The 27,161-nt window shown below is 44.4% G+C and overlaps 1 protein-coding gene across 2 annotated transcripts in view; it reads left to right on the top strand.

Annotated features, from left to right (window-relative positions):
* Positions 1–27,161, top strand: part of LOC115167246 (unconventional myosin-Ie-like) — a 53,206-nt gene that overhangs the window by 12,168 nt on the left and 13,877 nt on the right. For both annotated transcript variants that reach the window (XM_029721460.1, XM_029721459.1), the window contains exons 2-13: positions 11,336–11,479; positions 12,777–12,866; positions 13,950–14,044; positions 18,569–18,656; positions 21,894–21,983; positions 22,816–22,947; positions 23,448–23,582; positions 23,829–23,961; positions 25,347–25,543; positions 25,650–25,730; positions 26,493–26,579; positions 26,707–26,793. In XM_029721460.1, the coding sequence (XP_029577320.1) occupies positions 11,336–11,479; positions 12,777–12,866; positions 13,950–14,044; positions 18,569–18,656; positions 21,894–21,983; positions 22,816–22,947; positions 23,448–23,582; positions 23,829–23,961; positions 25,347–25,543; positions 25,650–25,730; positions 26,493–26,579; positions 26,707–26,793 (1,359 nt within the window). The remainder of the gene's footprint in view (positions 1–11,335; positions 11,480–12,776; positions 12,867–13,949; positions 14,045–18,568; positions 18,657–21,893; positions 21,984–22,815; positions 22,948–23,447; positions 23,583–23,828; positions 23,962–25,346; positions 25,544–25,649; positions 25,731–26,492; positions 26,580–26,706; positions 26,794–27,161) is intronic.

Genomic DNA, 27,161 nt, shown 5'->3' with positions numbered 1-27,161 from the left:
TACTACATGATTCCATATGTGTTATTTCATAGTTTTGATGTCTTCACTACTATTCTACAGTGTAGAACATAGTAAAAATAAAGAAAAACCCTTGAATGAATAGGTGTGTCCAAGCTTTTTACTAGTACTGTATGGATGGATGGATGGATGGATGGATGGATGGATGGATGGATGGATTAACTGTACATATCACTGAACCAAACATCAACTGTAACCCTCAAAGAAAGGGTGTGATGTAGCTCTGCAATCCATTAGCAATTCTATAGTGACCAACAAAATATAAGATTAATGTCAGAGAATCTAGAGAATGTCAGCTGGAAATAATTGAAACTGTACTATATTGTTCCCTTCAAAGCTGGAAAGGACTACAAACAGCCTACTGCAACATCTATCATTTTTATTCTTCTCACATTTTTACTGCGCAAACCCTTTGAAATAAGATTTTTTTTATGAGAAATGTGTCAAGTATTGCAGTGAAATCTGGTGTGTGAACATTTGCTTTGTGACAGTGAAGCTGATTGTGATTCATTAAGGTTGTCTTTGTGGAATGTAAATGTTTGTCATTGGATTCATTGTGTATATTCAGAACATTAAGTCATGAAGCTGTATTTGGGATAATTTTTCAATGTGTGTGTGTGTCTCTGTAGCAGTGACTGAGTTTGAGCTCTCTTCCATTTCGTTTTTTAGACCTGGTCAGCTGCTTGGACTGTTCAGACACAAAGTAAGTCAGTGACAAAACGAAGTATTCCAAAATAAGTATTTTATTTTGATCTCTCTGGGCATGCGGTGTGGAAACACAGTGACAGACAGCAGCCTCATACCCAGTCCTAGACAGACTGTAAATGCATGGGTGTGTAAAGTAAAGGTCTGTGCCAGTGTTCTGTTGGGTAGGCCAGGTTATTACCAGTGTTCTGTTGGGTAGGCCAGGTTATTACCAGTGTTCTGTTGGGTAGGCCAGGTTATTACCAGTGTTCTGTTGGGTAGGCCAGGTTATTACCAGTGTTCTGTTGGGTAGGCCAGGTTATTACCAGTGTTCTGTTGGGTAGGCCAGGTTATTACCAGTGTTCTGTTGGGTAGGCCAGGTTATTACCAGTGTTCTGTTGGGTAGGCCAGGTTATTAGGCCATACTTGGGTAGGGTGGAATGCTTTTTGGGGAGAGGTCGTTGTTGATGACTTCCTGAGTGTTTAACGTCAGCTCAGATGGGAGTTGTGCTGCTCTTGGTCGTCAGCCAGCACCCATTTCCCGGAGCGGCTGGGAGTAAGATGCTCTAACCGGCATCGTTAGTCTGCCTGTTTTCTATGCCATCAGGAGTACACACAGTCCTTCATCTCTCTGACGCTACCTTCCTGGGAGCCATGCCAGATGTTATCATTTAGGATAAATGATCACCCAATCTGGCTCTACTGTTCCCAGGACATCCCTGTTTTTTTTCATGCACCCAGTTGAATTTAAGTATGAATGTGGTGAATGTTCAATCTTTTTATTCCGTCCAAAAATAGATGGCAGAAAGAGAGTTTTAGTTCTTGCTAGTGTTTAATCAAGCTCCCACACGTCTGGCTTTGATTAACTTCTCGGTTATGCTTCCCTTTTGTGGGCTGCTAATATCTCTTAAAAGCTGTTGTATATTTGTATGTATCTGTCAAACTTTGTTTAGGCAGGGCAGTTTTATGGCAGGCTGTAATTTATGCGCTCTAGTAGGGGACTTACTGTACAGTTGGCACCTAGTGTGGCTTCCTCTCTGTATATGTACACAGAGGCAGCAAGGCCCAAAACACAAATATTGACTTGTATAGAAGTTCACCTCTGTCGGACAGCTTATCACACAACTGATGTTATTGACACAGGCGGATTATGTGTCTTTGTGTCCTCTTAGTGAAATGAATGTGTTCTCTGCTGTTATCCTGTTGGACTGATCGCTATGTCAGGCATCTGTTTGCCCCCCTGAAAGGACTGGTTCATAAGCAGAGGAATGAACTTGGTGGAGCCAAAGGAGGAAAATGACCCATACATCCAATGTATAAACTGGGCCCTTATTCTATTTATACCATGAACAAGCACAAGGCATGCTTTTCTACACACCCAGCCAGCCACACCCCTTATGACGAGGTTCTCTTTCACATTTCTTTCTGACGTGTCACACCACCACCACCACCACCGCCTGTATCCCTCCTGTTCTGTCACTGTCGAAGTTATCTCTCTTACTCTCCATTGCGGTGATTAAAATTCCAGGCGCTGAAAGCACTCAACGTGTCTTAGAGACTATACATCCACCTCTCTTTGCTCCAGCCACACAATTGAACAGTGTCTGACCTTCACAGACCTATCCCACAGTAACTTGAGGCACTCTGGGCTCATTTCAGCCATGTTATGCCACAGTAGTACTGTGCCCAGGACCCAGACAGTTTTGGTACACATTGTAAAAACAACTCCTGCTGCATTGATGCGTTTTCCAGTGAGTGGCCCTCCCTCTTCCCCTTCTCCCATTCAGGAGTTCTCCTGTCTAGGCCTGGGAGGTCCTTTGTCATATATCTGTTTTAAATGGGCCAATTAGTCCAGTCCATAACCCATGACTGCTGCTGGGCTAAAGCCTCACTAATTCTGAGGGTTTTCTGTTTATGGTAATTGACTCTCCTCCTGGCAACAGTCTCACCACAAGAGGAGATACCAAACTTCTTACTGATGCAGAAGGTGTCTTAGACCCTGAGGATGGAGTCTTTACTATGTCATGAAAGATTTATAGAGTTGATTTCTAAAGGTCGATCTTCAAGATACCCAGTGGATATTGAAGGGTGCCTTGGATTTATGAGAAGTGGTTGGCTCCTGACTAGCAGGTGATTTCACAGCTGAGAAGCAGTATTTGGTATAATCCTTCAGTCATACGGGATTTCTTTTGAGAAAACATAATTTAGAGTGGTAATTTATACTATAAAAACACGTTGCTAACTGGCAGTGTTGTAGGTTGACGTTTTATTCCAATACTGACTTCCAGAGAGTGCTACCCATATCCCTTATGAATGAGTATGAATGTAAGACCACCCAGATGTGTTCCACAGTGAAGGGATATTGAATGACCGTATAGCAGGGGTCCCCAATTACATTCAGCTGTGGGCCGATTTATCCTTGAGTGGATGGTCGGCAAGAATCCCAAACAGTATTTGACAAAAACAAAACGATTTCAAACCTTGATTACATTGGGATAAAATCACATATGCCTCTCTATTTATGCGTAGGAAAACTTGGGAACAGATTTCCTAAATTAAAATGACGTTCAGCTGATTTCCTGGTGATTTTACAGTATTTTATGTCCAACAACAAAAGTTTTTTTGATTTTCTTTTGCAAAGAGAACTTGGGGGGGACAAATAAAATCATCCAGGGGGTGAATTTGGCCCGCGGGCTGCCTATTAGGGAACTCTGCAGTATGGTATTACTTGTTGGGAGTGGGAGGGTATACCTACAGGTGTCACACCTCACAAAATGGCATTTTCTTATCAGCCATGTTTACAGGAGTTAATTGAGGTCTACCTGATTTTATAGGGAGTGAATGTTGTTGCCACAGCAATGTTAAGCAGTGACATGGTGACACACTTAGGTCTAGTTCAGGGAATTCTATGTGTGGCACGCATCTACCCGGTAATGTATGGCAAGCTGAAAAAGAAGGACGGAAGGTTCTCTTTGACAGAGAGAGCAAACCGCCATACAAAAACTGAGACCAGGGAGATATTGTCTTTGCAAAAATATATAATTTATATTATTGCCGCTGGACATTTGCAAAAATTCCCTTCCTATTCGAGGGCTCCTAGCTGGAAGCTGTGTGACTGAAACCTGAGACTGGTCTGGACAAATAGCAGCCGCTGTGTGGCACAGAAAATCATTGGTACGAATGAGAGCCCGCTGCAAATGGTTTGTTTGCATTCAAGCAGCAAGAAAAATAGTGTGGCTGTTCTTAAAAGAGTAGGCCTACCCACGGCGACATCTAGCTTTTTTTAGTCTTTCTAAGTTCCACCATATACCATAGCATGTGATATTACATTTAATTATTATTTTTGTGTGGCTAGAAGTGAATCTTAACATAACATTGTCATGTATTTAAGGGGGAATTATAAACTGTAGATGTATTCTCATGAAATATGACATTTCACAAGAGTTTCCATGGATCAGTACATAGGAGGAGAGGTTCCTCTATCTCAGCTTACACCTCTCCTTATCTCTCTGTTTGTTCTCCCTGGGGAGGACACAGGCACCCAGCTATCCAGCCCTACCTAGCCCTGCCCTGCCCTACCTAGCCCTGCCCTACCTAGCCCTGCCCTACCTAGCCCTGCCCTGCCCTGCCCTGCCCTGCCCTGCCATTCCCTACCTTGCCCTGCCCTGCCCTGCCATACCTAGCCCTGCCCTACCCTGCCCTGCCCAGCCCTACCTAGCCCTGCCCTGCCCTGCCCTGCCCTGCCCTACCTAGCCCTGCCCTGCCCTGCCCTACCTAGCCCTGCCCTACCCTACCCTGCCCTGCCCAGCCCTACCTAGCCCTGCCCTGCCCTGCCCTGCCCTGCCCTGCCCTGCCCTGCCCTACCTAGCCCTGCCCTGCCCTGCCCTGCCCTGCCCTACCTAGCCCTGCCCTGCCCTACCTAGCCCTGCCCTGCCCTGCCCTACCTAGCCCTGCCCTGCCCTGCCCTACCTAGCCCTGCCCTGCCCTGCCCTGCCCTGCCCTGCCCTGCCCTACCTAGCCCTACCTAGCCCTGCCCTGCCCTACCTAGCCCTGCCCTACCTACCTGCCCTGCCCTACCTAGCCCTGCCCTACCTAGCCCTGCCCTGCCCTGCCCTGCCCTGCCCTGCCCTGCCCTACCTAGCCCTGCCCTACCTAGCCCTGCCCTGCCCTGCCCTACCCTGCCCTGCCCTACCTAGCCCTGCCCTGCCCTACCTAGCCCTGCCCTACCTACCTGCCCTGCCCTGCCCTACCTAGCCCTGCCCTACCTAGCCCTGCCCTACCTAGCCCTGCCCTGCCCTACCTAGCCCTGCCCTGCCCTGCCTTGCCCTGCCCTGCCCTGCCCTGCCCTGCCCTGCCCTACCTAGCCCTGCCCTGCCCTACCTAGCCCTGCCCTGCCCTACCCTGCAGGCTACAGCTCTCTCCAGTTCACACTACCCTCAGCTACCATCTAGTTGATTTAGTACAATTATGTAACAAACTCTTCGAAAAATAGGGCCTCTTTTCACTTGTCTTACGTAAAAGCTTATTCAACGTGTACGTCAGCCCTGGCCCAGATAAACAGGATAAGAACTTAGACAGATAAGGAGTAGTGGTGGTTTTCTCTGCATTATTGATGTTGGTATATCTTTTCTAAGCAGGTGACTTCAGGGTAAGCTGCACAGCAGAATGAGAGAAGCACTGCAGCCTGGATTCTCATGTCTACCACCTATACCTAATAGATATAGACCAAACCTGGAGCGGCAGGTAGCCTAGTGGTTAGAGCGTTGGACTAGTAACCGATAGGTTGCAAGATTGAGTCCCTGAGCTGACAAGGTAAAAATCTGTCGTTCTACCCCTGAACTGTTCCTAGGCTGTCATTGAAAATAAGAATTTGTTCTTAACTGACTTGCCTAGTTAAATAAAGGTAAACAAAAAAAACTGCATGTTTACAGGTGTTTATGTCTCTCAGACAAACACTGAATTGACTCTAGTCGGTGTAAGTCATATTTTCATGCCCATGAGCTTTGGTAGCGGGGACTGTTTCCACTGGCATTGGGCTCTGGGTATTTTCATTAATGGGTAGTTATGGCTGCCAGGCTAAGAGACCCAGACAGGGTCAGAAATGTTTTTACTTATTGACGCGAGACAACTATTAGCCCAAGTCTGGGTAGTGTTCTTAGGCTTGGCATGGATGTCTCCTCTACTGGCATGGTGCTGAGCAGTGGTGAAGCAGGCTCCCCGTTGGCTGTACCCTGGGTGTTGCTGCCACTTAGACAGCAGGCGCTGCCATGGTGACCATGGTCCAGTCTGGGTCCAGATCCAGCTGAAGAAGAGGCTGCTGTCTAGGGTGCTCTGTGACCCTAATTAATATCCCATCCCATGGAGAAGCTGTGCATGGCAACAGCCCCATGCTGCTGCTTATTGTTACTTCTCTTTTCTCATCTTGAAATACCCAGGATGATGATTCACTGTTCAGGCTACTGTCTCTAATATTAGAGACACCACAGTATTCTCAATCTTCATCCTGGGTTTTTCAACCTCTCTTTTTGATTGCTTTGTTTTCTCCTCTTGACTTGTGGAAGGTTTACTCTCTGTCAGCACTCTGTTCCTGGCACTGCTCTGAAATGAGTGGTTTTTAAAAGTGCAGATTCAGCAGTTAATCCAGAGCAGTGATAGAGTCCAGGTGGAAGCACTGCTTATTGTTGGCCTTGATTTAGTTCTGTTTAGTTTATGTCAGTTAAAGGGGCAATCCGGAGTTGAAATAATAACAAAGCACCCCTGTTTTGGTAAAACGTTGAGAGATGGGCTGGAGAAACCGAGCTATGGATGCCAGGACATCCATGATATCAACATTATAGTTTTAACCATGTTTTGAGGCTATATAGTGTTTGTTTCCATTTACTTTGTTTACAAACATTGAAGTAAAACAAGCTGATATCTTGGGCTCTGATGGGGTACGACAGTTGAACTAAGCTCATGAGGCATTTATAAGTTATATTCTTCAAGAATCAATTAGTACGCACCAAAGATGGATGTTACAACTGCAAAGGTCATAGCTGATGTATGGCTGTGTGACCTGGCTGTGACCCGGGGTCATGGAGACAGGAAGTACTAACTGACATCATGCCTTCCAATGCTAGATATAGTGTGGGTGGTGTGGAGGATCACATAGTATTTTCTTCAAGGTTTGGGGTGGTGGGGGGTTGGGATTTTTTAATCAACAAAATGCATGATGGCATTTCATACTGTAAGACTTAGTATATGTGCATCTATCCAAAGCTTCTCAAAACTGTTTAAATGAAGTCAAAAATATTTGATAAAATCATAATCCTTCTCTGGAGAGGGCAACCAGACTCAGAACGGAGCTGCTTTCAGAAATCAGGTCAACTGAACTGCTACATGGTAGCACATGTATGCACTTATCCAACACTGAGTAAAACCCTTGCATGAACAAAATACATTTGTAGCCTGATCCTGGCTACATCCCAAGCAATATCCACCAAGATGCCAGCATTTTAGTACAGTTTAGCTATGGGGCATTTCCCATGTAGTTCAAGACGGTACATGCAAACCGGCTTTGGACACTGCAGCTGGGTTTGTGTCTTAGTGAGGTTTACTGTAGACATCCAATAGCCTCTGTCTTCATCAGGACCAAGAGGCTCTCTCCTGCAGTTTGCACTGAAGACCATCACTTCATTAACAAACCCTATCTTAATCTGTTGATGACAGCCCTGAGTCTTTGCTTGGTCTTGGCCAAACCACAACATGCTGGACAGCTCAGCCTGCAAGGCAGCTGTGGGAGGGAGGGAGGGAGGCTGCACATCAGCTGTTTTTATTGCTTTGTAATATGATATCACATAGTTATTCAATTTATCTTTTCAGTTGACAAAGACTGTGAAAGACATATTTGAAGCTGTTTCAAATGTCTTATTTTCATGTTTTAAATATTCAAACAATCAAATAACACTGTTGTAGTCATCAATAATCTAGGCTAGTAAAATATAATCATATTTATTGAATGGAGGAGAGTTTATTCTCATAGATTGTTACTGGAAAGAGATCCAGTTCTGTAGTAGAGTGCAGCACCCAGAAAGTGGTCTTCTTAACACATGGTGGGCTCTGTGTCAAATCCAAGGTTGGAAAAGGAGAACAGAGCAAAAGTGTGGAATGGGGGGGGGGGAGAGAGTGCCGCCTGTTGTACTGAATCAAACCCAGCCATTTCCTGAGTTCAGCTCTGCTCGGCACTCTCCATATATGGTAATGGTATTTGCATGAAAAAAAGCCTGGCATTATGAATCTGGGTTTGGTGCAGAAATTCCTCAAATGCTGTCGGGATAACTTTAAGGAAAATGTCTGGTCCCAAACCTGGGAGACTTTAAGGAGTTGATTGTTATTTCAGAGAGAGAATGTTATTTCAGAGAGAGAATGAGATCAAGTAATGAATCAGGTTAATCCTAGATCTCTTTGGATAGAGGTCCCAATCATACTTCCTGGGATCAAGGTTTTTTGACATCTGTGAAACACATAATATGTGACTGGAACTGTACAGAAGCAAAGATCATTAGTTATGACTGATGCTCTGTAGTATGCTGTTACTAAGGGCGGTCTGTGTGTAGAAGGTGGTTGTTAAGATGTACTCAGAGGGAAGTCAGTGCTGGTTCCATGGTGATGTTATTATTGGTAGCTCCCAGTCCAATCTGTCTCCTAAGGGACTGTATGCTCTCCGACCTTCAGCACGGACTGACTCACCTCAACTTTTCCACTAACCTGGGGAATCACTTACCAGAGAGAACAGCATCCTGCTCTAGGCTAGATCTCAGTCAAAACACATAGGTAGGTTTCAACCAGAGCCATACATTAGCAGTTTATGGCACAGCATCCAACAAGCAGTCACAATGATTGGCTTTATAACCACTGTCATCAATAAGCCATTATACATTCTTATCAATGTTTATAAACTATTTTATTGGTGCGTATTGGTGAGTTATTAAATGTTAGCAAATTATTGTAAACATCACAATGTACCCAATGTTCTTCTCTAACCCCCATGGAAATACTCTGAACTTTTGGCTCCTGTGTTTCCGGCTTATGTCCTCTCCCTCTTCAAGTAGAGAATTATCATTCCCAACAAAGCAGCAACAGGATAAATATAGCACTCAAAATAGCCTAGTGTGGTACTTCATTTTCATTTTTGGATGTAGGGTTGTGTCCTACAGCATACATGGTGCTGGCTTTAATTACATTTGCCTGGGGTTGGTCTATAGATCTGAGCTGTTTTATGCATATGTGTGGTGGGCTCAACTGCAACATCTGTAGTAGATTCCAAGCACAATGCAGTTAATGTCATTGCTACTGCATTAGAGCATGACAATGAGATGAAGCTGATGTGTTGGATTTCAGATGAGCATGGAAATATAACAGAGAAGCTCAGTATAACATTATTATATGTTATTGATCAACTAGTCCTTTTCTTCTGAATGTTTATGATAGCTGCCAGGAGACTGGACTGTTTCTCCTGTGTAAAGGGCTCTGTGAACCTCTGACTTGGCTCATGCTTTATCAAGAGTCTGTCTGAGTAGTCTCACATACATACTTTGATTGTGACGTAGTCAAACATGGAAATACAGTATAACAAATCAGCTGTCTGTGACCAGGTGAAAAAACCTTTCCAAGCCAAACCTTCATATTATAATCGCTACACACAGCCTACATCGTTGTCACCATATTAGCTAACGTCATAGTCAACATAGCTACTAGATCTAACGCGTTAATAAACCTTCTACAATCATGCATTACAGTCAGCAAGCAGTTTAGCAGTTACACCGGTGGGCCTCGGTGGTAAAGAATTAATAAAACCAAAAATTGACCTTGACTTGGAAGCAGGGCCTAAAATTAACACCCGCCACGTGCCAAATGCGGGTAGATTTAGGCATTGGCGGGTAAGATGTCTATTTCACCAATTACTAAAAAAGTATTTTATCTATTTTAGAATAAGGCTGTAACGTAACAAAATGTGGAAAAAGGGAAGGGGTCTGAATACTTTCCGAATGCGCTGTATATCTTCAAATTCCTGAAACACCAATTTCCCAGTGTCCCATCAATATTCTCTTCATTCACACATCTCCATTGAGGTGTTTATGAGCTCCCAGGGTATGGAATCACATGTAATGCACCCTGCTTAGCATGCCAATGAGAGGAGAAATCAGCCTTTTCTTCTTCTGTTTTAAAAAAAAAGTTGTAAAACATGATAATGAGAACCGTCTGGAAAATTAATGGAGCAGTAATTTATGTCTTGGCTCCTGAGTGAAAATGCACATAGAAATAGTCTGAGAAGCTATTAACATTACTCACTATGTTCCATGCTAAGAGTGAGTCTGTAAAGAGAGGTTGTGGTATTTATTTTGTTGGTGTAAGAAAATTGAGCCACCCCTGAGAACGTTAAGGTTTCATTTGAGCAGTCTCTCTGCTTGACTTTGTACAAGTCAATTACTGAAAGTTACCATGGCTTTCCATTGGTGTATTAAATCTACTGTGGTGTTACTTTATTTTCCTGTAATTTCACCATGGTTTTGCTCTGTGTTGCTTTGATAGAGAAAGTACATCTTAGTGCAACTATGCTTTTTGTCTTCAACCACAAATTGCCATTTAACAAGTGATTGTCACTTGTTATTCAGCAGCATTCAGTCTGTTGTAGCCTATGGAATCTGAAATATGGAAGTGTTGCTGCCATCTAATCTATGCACAAGCCCTTTCCAATCTCAACCGCTTAAAATGTTGAAACAAAGCATTCCAGAACCAGGAAGAAGAAAACAGGAGTAGAAATACAAATCGTTCAGCTGTACAGTATGTAAAGCTACACTCCAGTTGGAAGGTAAACTAAAATAGAAAAGGGGGGTTTTAAAATGCTCTTTCTCAGTGGAATCAGGAGGCAAACAAAGCGTTAAATGGCATTGACATGTGTCCAGTGTTGACTAATGTTCTGGATCTGGTCTGTGGCTTTAATTGGTTCTCCATCCAGGAGAATAAGACTCACTCCTCACAGCACATTGTAATCCTTTCCTCAGTAACCAGATGACATTGACTCACAGCACATGATGAATGACCTAAGCTTTCTGGAGACCCACTCTCAGAAAACAAAATGTAACTGGAACGGAGGTAGGAGAGGAAGAGAGAGGGAGGTAAAGGGAAAGGTCTGACAGCAGTCAGAACACAACATCAAAGAGCCAACATCAAAGAGCCAACAACACACTGAAAGCACTTTTGGGAATCCTGACCTTGCATCTATTAGAAGTTTAAAAAAATATCAAAACTCTGCATGGGTGAAAATGAGTTACTCAGGGGAAAGCCCAAGTTCATTTCAGTTGTTGGACAGTTTTCTGCTAAAAGTTTTGACTGCCTACTCTAGTACTCTCACCAAATGTGATGATTTCAGTCCTAGGTAAAGGTAAGCTTCTGCTAATTAAGTTTCTATGAGATTATAGGACCATGATTTTTCCTGGTCAGGTCACGTGGTCAGGGAAAAACTCCTAGCCTAGATATTATTCTGTCCTTTATAGTTTGATGCAGTTGCAAGCAGTCTGAAGGCACTAGTAGTCTGAAGGCGCTACTCGTCTGAAGGCACTAACAGATGTGTATTGTATTCTGTGTGTTCCAGGGGAGCCGGGGCCACTACCGGTACCACTGGCAGAGCCACAATGTCAAGCAGAGTGGAGTGGACGACATGGTGCTCCTGTCCAAGATCAACGAGGACGCTATTGTGGACAACCTCAAGAAGAGATACATGGACGACTACATCTTTGTATCCTTCACATTCACACACAGTTCACACCTAGATGAAGATTGGCTAAGCCCTGCCGTACACACACTCCCACTGTTCCCAGAATAGCTGAGTGACCATTCACAGTGCTGTAAGAACTCAGATTATTGATCAAGTGTTTGAGGCTCCAGACACTGGGCTACTCCCACCATGTATCGCCAGTGGAGAGGGGGAGACGGGCCTCTGCGCCCCTATCTGGACCTCTGACTTCAGCTTCCTTCAACTTCCTTCAGCTTCCTTCAGCTTCCTTCAGCTTCCTTCAGCTTCCTTCTCCTCCAGGCTGGAATGGATCTTAATCAGGTTTACTCTGGTTTAATCTCACCATGGAGAAATATGGAAAGAGGTTGGGGGGGGGCTGAGAAATGTACAGTATGCCTTGCACAGTGAATGTGAGCAGTGCAGCTACTCTCCTACAACAGTAATGGTTTTGTGTGGCTGTGCTGAGAGCATTCAGGGCCAGGTCTGTAAATGCCCCAGGCCCGTAGGCCTATACAATCCCTAAGAAGAGTATTCAGCTTCACCCTTACAGACCTCAAGAATATATTGAGGTTTAAAGTTTTGTTCTTGTGCCCATATAATGTATCCAAGTAGTGTTGAAATGTTTTGGGTTTCTGAATGACCCTTTTGATGGAAGATGTTGAAAGTTCTCAAAGGAGCTCATTAATTGAAACCTCATTTGTGTCCTGGCAGTCTTTTGGATTATAGAGTTGAGCGGATGCTGGCCGTTTTAGATTGAAAACTCTGAGTCAATCCTCTGATTGTGGTCAGAAAATAGCATCAACACAGAGTGTTCCAGCCAGTGGCGTACTGGGGCTGGGGTCACTGCAGGGCACCCTCAATACCAGCTTTATGTGCCGGGAGCTGCTTTGGGCTGCAGGGCCAAAACCTCACATCACTACACTGCTGGGCTGTTCACTCTGATGTGTGAACACTGTGTCTTTACAAGGCTTGTGTCCAATCACCACACACTCCAGTGCTACCACACAGATGCACATTGCAATGACATCATGGGCCCAATTACTCACAGTTAGGTCATTTTTCTCCATCTACTCCAAGAGAGACTCCGTCAAGATTTATAAATGTGTTCTGAAACTGCATTGTCTTAAAGAGTAAAATGAGTGGAGGGTTGTCATTGGTGCTCAATGCAGATGACTAGTGTGCTCTGGGAATTCTTAGTGTTCTTTTTTCCTTTGACCATGTGAGTCACTGGGACCTGAACAGTTGATATTACTGGTACATATGTGTCATTAGTATGACCCTTAACCCATAACCTCTACAGACTTACATTGGCCCTGTGCTCATCTCTGTTAATCCGTTCAAGCAGATGCCATACTTTGGGGACAAGGAAGTGGAGATGTATCAGGGCGCGGTGAGCAGCCTTTTCTCTTTCGACAGGAGTATGAGACAGGCTACCAATAGGTTTTTCTATTTGGGAAAAAATATCGCTCTGCTATCATTGTATTCAACTTGTATCCTAATTGTTTGCACAACGTCACCTCATACCTCATAGCAGCTAAGAGTAATTGTACTTGGAAAAGTTAACATAAGTCATGTTTTTAGGATGATGTTATCAGTAGAAAGAACAAAGTTTTAAATGAACTGGGTTAGGTGTGCTTCAAATACATTTTCCAGGAGCACCCCTCAGTGTCACAGGGTGTAGACCAAAACGCAGCGGGAAAATGTATACTCATCTTCTTTTTTATTTAGGACAAAGAAGGAAAACGTATACAAAAACACAACAACGATTAACAGTCCTGTAAGGCATGAAGCTATACACGGAAACAATCTCCCCAAAAATCCCATGACAAACACATACCTATTTATAGGACCTTCAATCAGGAGCAACGATAGACAGCTGCCTCCAATTGAAGGCCCCAATCCACATTACAAAACATAGAAATACAAACGCCTAGACAGAACATAGAAATAAACTAACATAGAACAATAACCAAAACCCTGGACTAATAAATCAAATACCCCTCTACATACACAACCACCCCGAAGCATATAAACCAAATACCCCCTCTACATGAACACATACACAAACACCCTGAATCACATAAAACAAATACCCCCTGCCACGTCCTGACCAAACTATAAGAACAAATAACCCCTTTACTGGTCAGGACGTGACACTCAGTTGGAGGTATTTAGAAACTTGCCTTACCCATTTAAAAGGCCTGGCATTACCTTCAATACAGCCTGTTCAAGTCGGCATTATTTAAAGTGTTCTTGGCCAGCGTACTGAAAGTGGCCTTGGCTGCCAAATCAGACGTTAACTATGCTTGATAAAAACAGTTAGCCCTCTAACTTTATTACTTAATTACATGAATTACTCCTAATTCTTTACAGTCTTGCCTTTACAGTCAGTTTTCCCCTTAGGACCAAGAAAATGGACCCACAGTTTTTTGGACGAGATATGCTTAGATCATGATCTCTGTTGAACCCCCAGGCCCAGTATGAGAACCCTCCTCACATTTACGCCCTGGCAGACAACATGTACAGAAACATGATGATCGACAGGGAAAACCAGTGTGTCATCATCAGGTGAGTCTGCCTGCCTGCTTTTCTCGTTATTATGTCTCAGGCACCTCCCCTCCCTTTCAGTGTTTGTGTATGGGGAGAAAGGGTGACAACTGACAACCATAACAACAGAGCTGGTATGTGGGAAATGCCTGTGAATGAGGCAGAAGTCGAGAGGCAGAAGTCGAGAGGCAGGGAGGGGTAGGAGGAGACTGCATGGTGACAGGTGGAAGAGTGCTGCTGTTGAATGTGATGATAATAGATGGGAAGGGAACCAACAGGATACACCACCTGACTGGGAGGAGTGCTGCTGAATGACAGTGACCTGCTCAGTCTGGGTTCTTCAACCAGAGTCTTAATCCACCCTCCTTAGATCACAGCCTGCTGGGAAAGGCACACTGGGAAAATACACCTTCAAGTCTAAAAAATGGCCTCAAGTCTCTTTTCTTGTGTCAGCTGGTTGATTTGAGAAAAGATTCTCAGGATGTAGAATGAAAACAAAACACAGCGTCTATTTATGCATTAGCTTCCTGCTTTTATAAAATAGGAATTGCACCTGCATAGTACTTTGTTACCCATGCATGAGTCCTCTCTTACGATACAGGAAGGGGGAGGGACTGTTCCTCTGCTGTTATGGATTGAGAGCAGATGTGTAGTGACAATTAACACATTTGGGAGTATACTGTATATTACACATGGATGCGGATTATTCGCCTCAGGCAGACAGAGGATCACAAGACTGTTTGAAAATGTAATGGACTCTCTGGCTATGCCCCAAATATAGTTTCCTTTCCTCTTTAGAGCACTCAGCTGAAAAGACTTGACAGTTGAAAGCAATATGATTGAACAAAACCAAAGTCGGTCTTACCAAGCAGTGGTCAAGAAGGAAATGTAAAATAGCCTAACTTGCCATTAAAATGTGTTTGGTCACAGCCCTGGATTCCTGGAAGCTAGTGGTAGTCCAGAGATCCTTCCCTAGTGTTGTGAAGCCTATAGTGGGTAACATGACTGTACAATGGGTTCCCATGGGAGGAGGCCTCCCAAGGGAAAAGTGTTGGGGCTTTATGTTGTGGGCCAGTCACCTGAGGCCCGGGGCCCGGACGGTTACTGTAGTGCTTACCTCATGGCGAATGGCCCCTGGTTCAGCACTTTCCTCCCGTTGTTTAGACAGCTGCCAGTACAGATTCCCACATAAAAGGAATGGAAGTGGATTTGTGATGCACCAGATCAGCAAACAAAGCCCTCCATGAAATTGCTGTCCAGGCAGTGTGGTCAGCACTGTACTGTGTTGGACCTTTTTCTTTCCCACTTATTAAAGAAGTCATTCAACATGACATGAGTCATCTGACGTGGTCAAGTGGTGTTGACTGGGCTTTCTGTCAATGTCTGACTTCACCTATTTGTCTGTGCTCAAATGTTTGGGAGAGGAAAGCTAAGTTACAAAGGGCAATAAAGATGTAGAGTATTATTATAAAATTGTTTTAAAAAATGGATTAACTAACTCCCTGAGTGGTTAAAACACAAATTATGCCATCATTTCATATATAGAAGTGCTTGCGCTTCTACAAACACTGACGCTACAATATTTAAAATCACATAGCACCATTTATGTTGTGCACAGTTTTTGCCGTCCTTTCTTATCAAGGCTCTGGCCAGTGAGTTTACAGATCTATCCCGGAAAGGGTGGCCTGAAATGTAGTGTCTAATGACACACTATACTCTACCCTCTGCTCATATAACAGTTTTCTTCTGCTTGTTAATGTTACCCTCATACTGAGTAGAGTTATTCCTTTGGGTCTAGTTCTGTAGGGAAGTGTATTTTCTCCCCCATTGATATGACATGCTTGGTGATGGGTCATTGTTTCAAGGAATGACATGGGAAATGGAGAATCCATCTAAGTTTTACAGTTTGTCACTGTTAATGGATGGACCCTTCAGTTGCAGGAAATTATGCTATCCAACAAGTTGAAATTAAGCCGTACTTGTCACACCTCGTGTGTGTGTGTGTGTGTGTGTGTGTGTGTGTGTGTGTGTGTGTGTGTGTCCGCCCGCCCGCCCGCCCACTTGTGTCATACGGTAGTGGCTTGGGAACACAATGTGCCTAATCATACAAATATGCATAACTGGTATCCATCGTCCCACATCATACTCGGCATGCATTCCATTTCACTCATAGCTGATGTCTGTAATGATCACTTCAGGTGCTTTCTTTGTCAAGCTGAGCTGTGAGTGACATCAGTGAGCCCAGTGATTCAGCGCTGAATGTAGTACTTTACAGTAAGCCGTCTATAACGACATGACTCTCCTTCTGTCCTTGTTTGGCCAATAAATGGGAGAGGAAGTCAACAATGTGTTAAGCATCTGCGTGCTGTGTAATTACAACAATGGGCGCACCCCTCAGGAGGGTAAAAATAGGATGTGATTCAAACTCCAGCCCCTAGCCTGCTCCAGCGGAAAAGAACATGCCCATAAGTCAACCGTGTGCAGATGGGTTCTCCTAAGGGTTAAGGTCCTACAAATGGATGAACAAATGCTTATCTGCAAAGATTAGAGGGAACATTGGATCACATTTGGTCACTAGTCACTGTACTGACTGTATTTTGAGTGCATTGTAGTGACCACTATATCTAGAATTGTTATAGTTGTTTTGGTTTTGAATAGCTGTGTAGCAAGCTAGACTGAATACTATAGAGGAGCAGAGTCTAGTATCGGCCTAAGGGAGATGAATAAGCATATAGAGTTGCTTTGATGACTTCTTATGGCTTCCTCTAACGGTCTGCAGCTGGGTCTTCTCAGAAGGGCATTACCGACATGACTCCCCTTAAAAAATGAAATAAAAAAACAGACTCCTGTCATCCACTGCCAAACCACATATGTCTAAATAAGTATGACCCTGGTGGAGTGAAAGGACAGGAGGAAAAATGCAAGGAGAGGTTGAGGAAAGAGAAGGAAGAAAAGAAACTGGGAAAATGTGACAAAACAGGATTAGTGATATTAGCCCCTTCTAGAGTGGGAGGTTTACTGCTGAGATGGGTCTGATTTTGGTTGGCATATACCACAGAGAGGGAGAGCTGAGTGAATATAGGAAGTGGAGTCTCTGTGGACAGGAAGTCAAGAAATGGCATTTCACCTGGTAATTCTGGATGTTTGAAAAAAGTTGTTTTGAAGTGAAGGGTTTGGCTCAGCTGGGAGAATTAGAGGAAGAGCATTTTGACTGGCTCAACTTCTGTTCCTACATCGCACATTTAAAAAGAAGAGAAAAGAGGCATGGGTCAAATTGAGAAATCCCCTCCTTCAATAGTAGGCTACCTTCATGCTAATTGGGGATAAGAAGAGACAATAATGGAGCATTTTGGTAAACCCCTACTGACCCTCTTATTTTATTTTTTTATTTTATTTCACCTTTATTTAACCAGGTAGGCAAGTTGAGAACAAGTTCTCATTTACAATTGCGACCTGGCCAAGATAAAGCAAAGCAGTTCGACAACATACAAAAACACAGAGTTACACATGGAGTAAAACAACATACAATCAATGATGCAGTAGAAAAAAATAAGACTATATACAATGTGAGCAAATGATGTGAGATAATGGAGGTAAAGGCAAAAAAATGCCATGGTGGCAAAGTAAATAAAGTATGGCAAGAAAAAACACTGGAATGGTAGATTTGTAGTTTGAAGAAAGTTAAAAGTTAAAATATAAATAATATGGTGCAAAGGAGCAAAATAAATAAAATAAATAAATACAGTAGGGGAAAAGGTAGTAGTTTGGGCTCAATTAAAGATGGGCTATGTACAGGTGCAGAGATCTGTGAGCTGCTCTGACAGCTGGTGCTTAAAGCTAGTGAGGGAGATAAGTGTTTCCAGTTTTAGAGATTTTTGTAGTTCGTTCCAATCATTGGCAGCTGAGAACTGGAAGGAGAGACGACCAAAGGAGGAGTTGGCTTTAGGGGTGACCAGAGAGATATACCTGCTGGAGCGCGTGCTACAGGTGGGTGCTGCTATGGTGACCAGTGAGCGGAGATAAGGGGGGACTTTACCTAGCAGGGTCTTGTAGATGACCTGGAGCCAATGTGTTTGGCGACGATGATGAAGTGAAGGCCAGCCAACGAGAGCATACAGGTCGCAGTGGTGGGTTGTATATGGGGCTTTGGTGACAAAACGGATGGCACTGTGATAGACTGCATCCAGCTTGTTGAGTAGGGTATTGGAGGCTAAAACCAGGCTTAGAGGAGATTTTCATGGAGTGTTATTTAACATGCTACTGTCTAGTACCATAAATCTGCAACTGCTTTTTCAGCTTCGCAGTTCAGTTGAATTTCCACAGAGAAAGTGTATACTCTCATTCACTTGTTATTTCCAGAATTGTGACGTCCTCTTGAATAACAAGGCAAGGCAAGCAGAGTAATTACATCATCTGGTTACTGACAACCTTTAACTGTCAACCTATACAGTTGACAACAACGTGGGCATCCTTGAATTGTACATTGTGTTTCAGAGGACTGCCCTGTTATATGCACCTTTCTGACCTCTCTACTTTGTGTTTCAGTGGAGAGAGTGGTGCGGGGAAGACTGTAGCAGCCAAATACATCATGGGCTATATCTCCAGAGTATCTGGAGGAGGACCCAAAGTGCAGGTGAGTCCAGAGAAGCTACTTCCATTTTACACCGTGAAACACAGCTCAACTACAGTTGTGAAAATGTGATTCATCTCAGACGATCACACACATCCACTGTCATTTACAATGTACCTTATGAGGTCAGTCCATCCTAATGACCGCTTGCTGTTTCCTGTCTAAACCTCCCTTTTCCGCACCGCCCAAACCGTCTCCTGCCATCCCTCCCTCCTATCTCCCATTATCATTATCAGTCCATCATCTGCCCATCCAACCCCCAAATACCCCCCCCCCCACCCAGCAGCCATATGGCCCCTACACTACTCAGCAGATGTCCTGTCCCCAAGCCACCCCTCTCCACCAGCCTCCCTGGTATTATTGGCCCACTGAAAAGGGCTTGGAATTTCCAGTCTGTAGGAATATAAGCTGGATCACAAGATGCTAACACTCAGACGCAATTGTGATGGTAGTCATTTTTTCAGTCTGATTAGTATAGTGCTTTTTCCGACCCTGGAATTATTGTACTTTAGTCAAGGTTTCAAGTTCAAAGCTAATGTTAGATATCATGCGGAAAAGGGTGTAAGACTAATTACTGTACATTTTCAATGTACATTGCATTCGGAAAATATTCAGACATTTTGTTACGTTGCAGCCTTTTTCTGAAATGGATTAAATTGTTTTGTTTTTTCCCTCATCAATCTACATAATACCCCATAATGGCAAAGCAAAAACAGGTTTTTAGATTTCTTTTGCAAATTTATTACAAATAAAAAATGATTACATTTACATAAGTATTCAGACCCTTTACTCAGTACTTTGTTGAAGCACCATTGACAGCGATTACAGTCTCGAGTCTTCTTGGGTGTGACGCTACAAGCTTGGCACACCTGTATTTGGGGAGTTTCTCCCATTCTCTGCAGAACCTCTAAAGCTCTGTTAAGTTGGATGGGGAGCGTAACTGCACAGCTATTTTCAGGTCTCTTCAGAGATGTTCCATTGGGTTCAAGTCCAGGCTCTGGCTGGGCCACTCAAGGACATTCAGAGACTTGTCCCGAAGCCACTCCTGTGTTGTCTTGGCTGTGTGCTTAGGGTTATTGTCCTGTTGGAAGGTGAACCTTCACCCCAGTAGGAGGTTCTGAGTGCTCTGGAGCAGGTTTTCATCAAGGATCTCTCTGTACTATGTTCCGTTAATCTTTTCCTCGACCATGACTAGTGTCCCAATCCCGGCCGCTGAAAAACATCCCCACAGCATGATGCTGCCACCACCATGCTTCACCGTAGGGATGGTATTGGCCAGGTGATGAGCAGTGCCTGGTTTCCTCCAGAAGTGACGCTTGGCAATCAGGCCAAAGAGTTCAATCTTGGTTTCATCAAACCAGAGAATCTTATTTCTCATGGTCTGAGAGTACTTTAGGTTCCTTTTAGCAAACTCCAAGTGGGCTGTCGTGCTTTTTACTGAGGATTGGCTTCCGTCTGGCCACTCTACCATAAAGGCCTGATTGGTGGAGTGCTGCAGAGATGGTTGTCCTTCTGTAAGGTTCTCCCATCTCCACAGAGGGAGCACTTTCAGAGTGACCATTGGGCTCTTGGTCACCTCCTTGACCAAGGCCCTTCTCCCCCGATTGCTCAGTTTGGCCAGGCGGCCAGCTCTAGGAAGAGTCTTGGTGGTTCCAAACTACTTCCATTTAAGAATGATGGAGGCCACTGTGTTCTTGGGGAACTTCAATACTGCAGAAATTGTAAGGTAACCTTCCCCAGATCTGTGCCTCGACACAATCTTGTCTCGGAGCTCTACGGGCAATTCCTTGGACCTCATGGCTTGGTTTTTGCTCTGACATGTACTGTCAACTGTGGGATCTTATATAGACCGGTTCCAAATCATGTCCAATCAATTGAATTTACCACAGGTGGACTTGAATCAAGGTGTAGAAACATCTCAAGGATGATCAATGGAAACAGGAGGCACCGGAGCTCAATTTTGAGTCTCATAGCGTAGGGTCTGAATACTTATGGAAATAAGGTATTTCTGTTTTTTAAATTTGCAAACATTTCTAAAAACTTGTTTTGCTTTGTCATTATGGGGTATTGTGTGTAGATTGATGAGGGGGAAAAAATGATTTAATCCATTTTAGAATAACGTAACAAAATGGGGAAGGGTTGTGAATACTTTTTGAATGTCCTGTACATGGTTCTGCATTGTTACTGGCTATGAGTCTTCTGTGCCTTGCATCTTTTAAATCACTTTAAGATGTACTGAAAAGTGTGCTTGTAACGTTTGTTGAAGAATGTATTTAAAATAAGTCTATGTGCGGTCTATGTAATATATTACAGAAATTGCCCTTGGAATTTCTATTGTTTTATTGAATAAGGTCTCCATTGTGTTGGAAACCCCCTACTTCTCTCAATACCCTTCCTGCCCCATTGAGCTTTGTCAATCCCTCTGTCCACATGTCTCATTCACATGGTCTCCCCAACTCCTGTGTGCTTGTGGTGTGTGTAAGTGCTTGTGGTGTGTGTAAGTGCTTGTGGAGTGTGTGTGTGTGTGTGTGTGTGTGTGTGTGTGTGTGTGTGTGTGTGTGTGTGAGGGGGGGTGTAATGACTGTCACTTCACTACCCCTGTCTACTCAAACAGACAGACTGAACAGCAAAGTTGTTGTCTCTGATTATCGTCACCCTGTATCGGTTTCTGACTGCAGGATGCATATCAGATTACCATGCCCCTGAATCATATGCATGCAAATCGATGTGACAGACACAGCATGTGTTTTTAACCTGGAAATTGTAAGTGTTTTGAAGTCTCACGTGGCTCTCACAGAGCGGTTTGATTAGTTACATAAATATGTAAGGTTTAACTGAACCCTGGGGTAAGTACAAAAAGCTGTTACACTAGAATCACCATGCCACTAAAGTTTTTTTTCTTCATAGAGGACAATAGTTCAGGGATGCAAAAGGATTCCAAGAAAATCTAAGCATTCATGGCAGGCATGAAGCATTCAATAATAGAGAGGATAATAGTCGGCCACGACGCTGTGCTGATTTAAAACTCATGGGCTCCTGATATGCAGATGGCTCATGGGAAAGATAATGTGCTCCAGACGCTATGAGAGCGGAGTGACGGTGGAAGACGGTGACGGTGCATGTTGATCTGCCAGCAGGGATGTGGATAACTGCAGAGTGTAGTAGTGTCTCCCTACCCACTGCGTCTATACCCTACCTGTCACACTAAAACGAGCCTACTGTCTGTCTGCTCCCTCACAGCACGTCAAAGACATCATCCTCCAGTCCAACCCCCTCCTGGAGGCCTTCGGGAACGCCAAGACAGTGAGGAACAACAACTCCAGCAGATTTGTAAGGGTCCCACGTCTTTCCAAATCTCTTTTTTTATTAGAGGAATGGGGGCGCCTAACATCATATGGTTGGCACTGTGTTCTGCCCTGGAATGATTTGAAGGTGCTTCGCGGTCGTTTCCGGAACCAAAGCAAACACAAGGCCGTCCAGTGCAAATAGAGAAGAGAAAAAAAGGAGATAGTGAATTACAGTGTGCTCCTCTTTTTATAAGCTGTGTTACTGCCTTCTCCCGTCTCCTCTTGGCTGGGGCTGCTAGCCTCGTGTGGCCTGGTTAACCAGGGCTGTGGGGACACACTGTCCAGAAAGAGTGGAACTCCACTGCCAGTAAAGATGCACATAGAAAAACACATACTATACTTTAAAGACCGTTAGTTAGCTTGGAAAGAGGTTTTAAGGCAGTTTATCCACTTACAGCATTCACAACAAAGCTTAGTGGTAAGTATTGTATTCAGGTTGACAGACAAGGCAGTACTGTCTCTGTTCATAGTTTTCCTGGTTTAGTTTGGGAAAAGTAAATGAGGTTTGACACATGGTCTGAGAAATGGTTGAGGAAGTCTCCCTGTAGGAATAGTGTCTCAGTGCACTCTGGGGCTTCAGATTGGCTGTGAATGGGATAGACATTACAGAGGACAGACCTGTAAGAGGGAAAGAGGGAAAGAGGGAAAGAGAGAGAGAGAGAGAGCCTTAGTACACACACCACTGGGTTGCAGGTGTGCACCCAAAGTACAACTCATGTGATGGTTGTTATTTCCTGCTCGGAGAGGTCTGGGTTTTAGTTTTAGATTTAGCGAGGCCTGTGCTGATACTAAAGCGCCACACTCTCCTCCTTCAGGGGAAATACTTTGAGATCCAGTTCAGCTCCGGCGGCGAGCCAGATGGAGGGAAAATCTCCAACTTTCTGTTGGAGAAATCGCGCGTCGTCATGAGGAATCCTGGAGAGAGGAGCTTCCATATATTCTATCAGGTGAGGGACTCCAGTAACATGGTGTGTTTTTATCATTTTCCTGTTTAATAAGAGTGTTTATGCACATTTTAGAACTGGGGAAATGTGTACAGGAATTGGCTCACAGTGTCCATGAGTGAAATTCAGCATTCAGGACACTAACAGTAACAAGTGCCATTTGGCTCCTGAAAGCAGGTCGAGTTGTTCTCACTGTGTACCACTTGAGGTCTCTGGAAGAGAGGCAGCGGTCAAACTCCCATAATGCAACTTTCTTGACACATGAAAGGAGAATAAAGCATATGACTCTAAATTGGGTGTAAACCGTGTGGTGCTGATCACTTAATGAGCATGTGTATGTGGTGCTGCCTGTCTAAAAGACGTCTGCCATGTAGAAATGTGAGGAAAGACAATGTGAGTTCACAGGTTGAAAGCTCCTGTAGACCTTTGAGTCTAGAATTACTGTATACAGGTTCTTACTTGACAGAAGTGTAATCATCTAACACTGCCTTCTGTTTGTGCAGTTGATAGAGGGAGCCACTGGAGAACAGAAGAGTAGCCTCGGAATCACAAGCTTAGATTACTACAATTACCTCAATCAGTCTGGATCCTACAAAGTGGATGACATCAACGACAAAAGCGATTTTCAGGAAACTATGGTACGTTTACGTTCTTTCCATTGTTACGGTTCTCTCTCTCTCTCTGCCTTTCTTTCTTCTTCTCGATCTGTCTTCCATTCTCCTCTGTTGTTTTCATTCTGTACCCTGTACTCCACCTGTTTCTGTTTTACCAGTGAAACCACAACAGGAATAATTAGAGGACATGGTTTAGGTACCACAGCAGTAAGTAAACACATGTTTCATCCCTGGGTTCATGTCTCCTGTTCTGTCTCTGTCCTCTACCAGCATGCCATGGAGGTGATTGGCATCTCAGGGGAGGACCGTGGCCTGGTGCTGCAGATCGTAGCCGGAGTCCTGCACCTTGGGAACATCAACTTCAGGGAAGCAGGGAACTACGCCGCCGTTGAGAGCGAGGAGTGTACGTACCAACCCTTGTAACTTTGTTTATGTAGAGGGCTAGGTAGAGCTTGTTGCTTGCACCAATCCAGTCCTTTCACATCTGTGAGGGGAGTCAACAGGGTGTGGGAAGGGAGAAAGTGGTCAAGTTGAAATGCAGTTAGACTGTCTCTGTGTGTCTCCAGCCTGCAGACTGGCATGTCCCCCTGGCGTTCCTCTCCAGTGTCCTGGGCTGCACTTTATGGGACGGGTTAGGTTAGGAAGCACATTTCTCAGCACGCTGCGCTGACTGTTTTCACTCCCCAAAGCTTCATTGTGTTAATGCAGGGCTGCAGCCAAGCTGCAGGCCACGCTGAATTACCAGAGAAAATAAAAAACTATTTTCAAGGTCTGGGCACATTACATCACAGACTAAAATTACTCAGAGAAACGCAGCCTCTTCCTGCCCCACTCCTACTCTTCCCCCGCCCCTCTCTTCCCCTTCCTCCCTCCTCTACTTCCTTGCCCGCCTCACAGCTACCCATCCAGGCTGAATGATGCAATGTAGCCCCTCTGGTTAGCCAGGGTACAAAGCGGCGTTGTGTAGAGTCTCTGCGTTTCCTCTTCCCCCTATATCACTTCCTGTCTGACTGCAATGTGTTTCACATATCAAGACCCCTGGTGCCCCATATAAAACCACACCTACACAAGTCGGCATAAACATCTGCTCACGCTCAGCCAAACAAATCCCTGCCTCAGATCCACTAGAAAGAACACTCTCTTGTACTGTACACATAAACCTCTAACCATCCATCAGACCGGTATGGATCATTATTTTGGGTAAAGATGAACTGGCTGCTCGTCATTGATACTATCTATATCCTCTTTGAGGGAGAGTGCATTGGCAGGCTACAGTAGGAGATGCAACATGGTCCTGAGGATAGACTTGGCCTGTGCTGTGGTATGTACAGTCAGTCACCCTCATTTTGATCCGTCTGATGCATTCTCAGACACCGTCAGACCCAGAGACAGACCCAGAGACAGACCCAGAGACAGACCCAGAGACAGACCCAGAGACAGACCCAGAGACAGACCCAGAGACAGACCCAGAGACTGAGAGCAGTTTCCTTCTGGGGGAAGTGACTCAGTGTAATGAGGCAGGGAGGGGCTCTCAGGAGAGTCCTAATGGCCCTCCGCATGCTCAGGCCTCTGCTAGGAGAACCCAGTTGTTGTGGCTATGGCAGGGAGGAGGGAGCAATGAGTCATCACCAGACTTGATTGCATTCCGGTTTGTTGTTGAACCCTTTATTTCGTTGGATCCAACGTATTCAGAATGTCCTGGTGTTTTGTTTCATGAGGAGGGTGTGTGCCACACATCTGTAGAATGTCTGTCTCTTTCTTCATTCTCTCTCGTCTCTCTCTCTACAGTCCTGGCCTTCCCTGCGTTTCTGCTGGGGATTGACCAGAAGCGGCTGAAGGAGAAGTTGACCAGCAGGAAGATGGACAGCAAGTGGGGCAGTTCCATGGAGTCCATCGATGTGACACTGAATGTGGAGCAGGCGTGTTACACACGGGACGCCCTGTCCAAGGCCCTGCACTCACGTGTTTTTGACTTCCTAGTAGAGGTATGAATGGACACTCCTTCTCCAGGACCTGTTGACCTTTAGAATAGTACCCGGTCCTCTCCCTTCATAAATGGCCAAATGTAACAAAGCTTTTTTTCTGTTTCAGTCCATCAACAAAGCCATCGTGAAGGTTCATCAAGAGTTTAATATTGGTGTGTTGGATATCTATGGATTTGAAATATTCCAAGTAAGTTTTCTGTAGATTTGCTCTTTTATGTTTTGTGATTTACATATGGAAATCATAGCATAAGGTAATACATGGTCACTACATCTCAGTAATCATAGTAAAGTTTGGGTAGTTAAACAGCTTAAAGACAGAGGATCAGCCTGATTTTGTAAAGTGTCTGGATTATGTCCCATCTCTTGATTGGGACAGCATTCTTTAATGGACCTAATCTGATTAGCTGCTTGTTTAGGTTGCATTATTGGGGGTCTCACTGATGCCCCCTGAAAAGGACTGGCCTTGATTAAATAATGAAATGGGACAGCTTCAGTGTCGTAGCGTGGCTACAGTCTCAAACCATGATGTACCTGTCCTCTGATACCTAACATGAGCTAATCTAAAGCTGTAAGTTTAGATAGCATACAGCTGTTATCTAAACAGTTTGGTTGGGTCCGTCCACAGTCCTTATGTTAATACACAGGCCTATTACTAACAAAGCACAGAGAAAATAAACCTCCTGTGTTAGTGCTCAGATGGCCTGAAATGGGATATATTGGGTTTCTTTAGATAAAACATTAGTCTCAAGTCCCAGGTCTATTGTGGTGTAAAGTATTGTGAGATGTTTTCCTCCAGCCACGCCAGGCTGACTGGTAGATATCCTCACCTCATAAACATGACCCATTCAGGAAGCCCAGAGGAGTTCCCCAGCTCTCTGTGTCCGTACGGATGACTTCACTCTCACAGCCTCTCTGGTTTATCACTAACACACCACCTCTTTCTGTGTAGAAAAATGGCTTTGAGCAGTTCTGCATCAACTTTGTGAATGAGAAACTGCAGCAGATCTTCATTGAGCTCACGCTTAAAGCTGAGCAGGTAATGTTTTGGGCTTTTCTTTTTTTTCATTGTTCTCACACCTTTTCACCAGCAGAAGCTACTTGTATCATGTTTAAGTAGAGAATCATCGTCAGACCAATCACTCTCCTCCCCCTTCTCTCTCTAGGAGGAGTATGTACAAGAAGGCATCCGGTGGACGCCTATCGAATACTTTAACAACAAGATTGTCTGCGATCTCATTGAGAGCAAACTGGTAAGTAGAGTCCCCAGTGCCCACTATTCATTTAATGCACACCTTGAAGTCACATATAAATGGGATAACAGGAAACAGTTGTGAGACTGCTTTAGATAGATCTGTAGTTTGTTATGCCTGCCATCTTAATGCTCCAAATAAGAGCAAACACTGCCAATTGAGTTACAGTAGGGCCACTGAAGCCTCCCCACTCTTCCCATGACCGGCAGTCTAACATCCTCAAACGTGCCGACATGCCTCTTAATTTGATTTATCCGTCCCGCTGAGAGGCTTAATCCATGAAATCCACAACAAGGGCGACCCTTAAACAAGCTGAGATCTGAGGCAGCCAAGCAGGGAGTCTGTGTCCAGTCTCTGACTCCTCTGTT

The sequence above is a fragment of the Salmo trutta genome, chromosome 29 (assembly GCF_901001165.1).
Source record: "Salmo trutta chromosome 29, fSalTru1.1, whole genome shotgun sequence".
Lineage (NCBI taxonomy): Eukaryota > Metazoa > Chordata > Actinopteri > Salmoniformes > Salmonidae > Salmo > Salmo trutta.
Note: the sequence above shows the minus strand (reverse complement) of the source record. Positions and strands in the feature narration are given on the sequence as shown.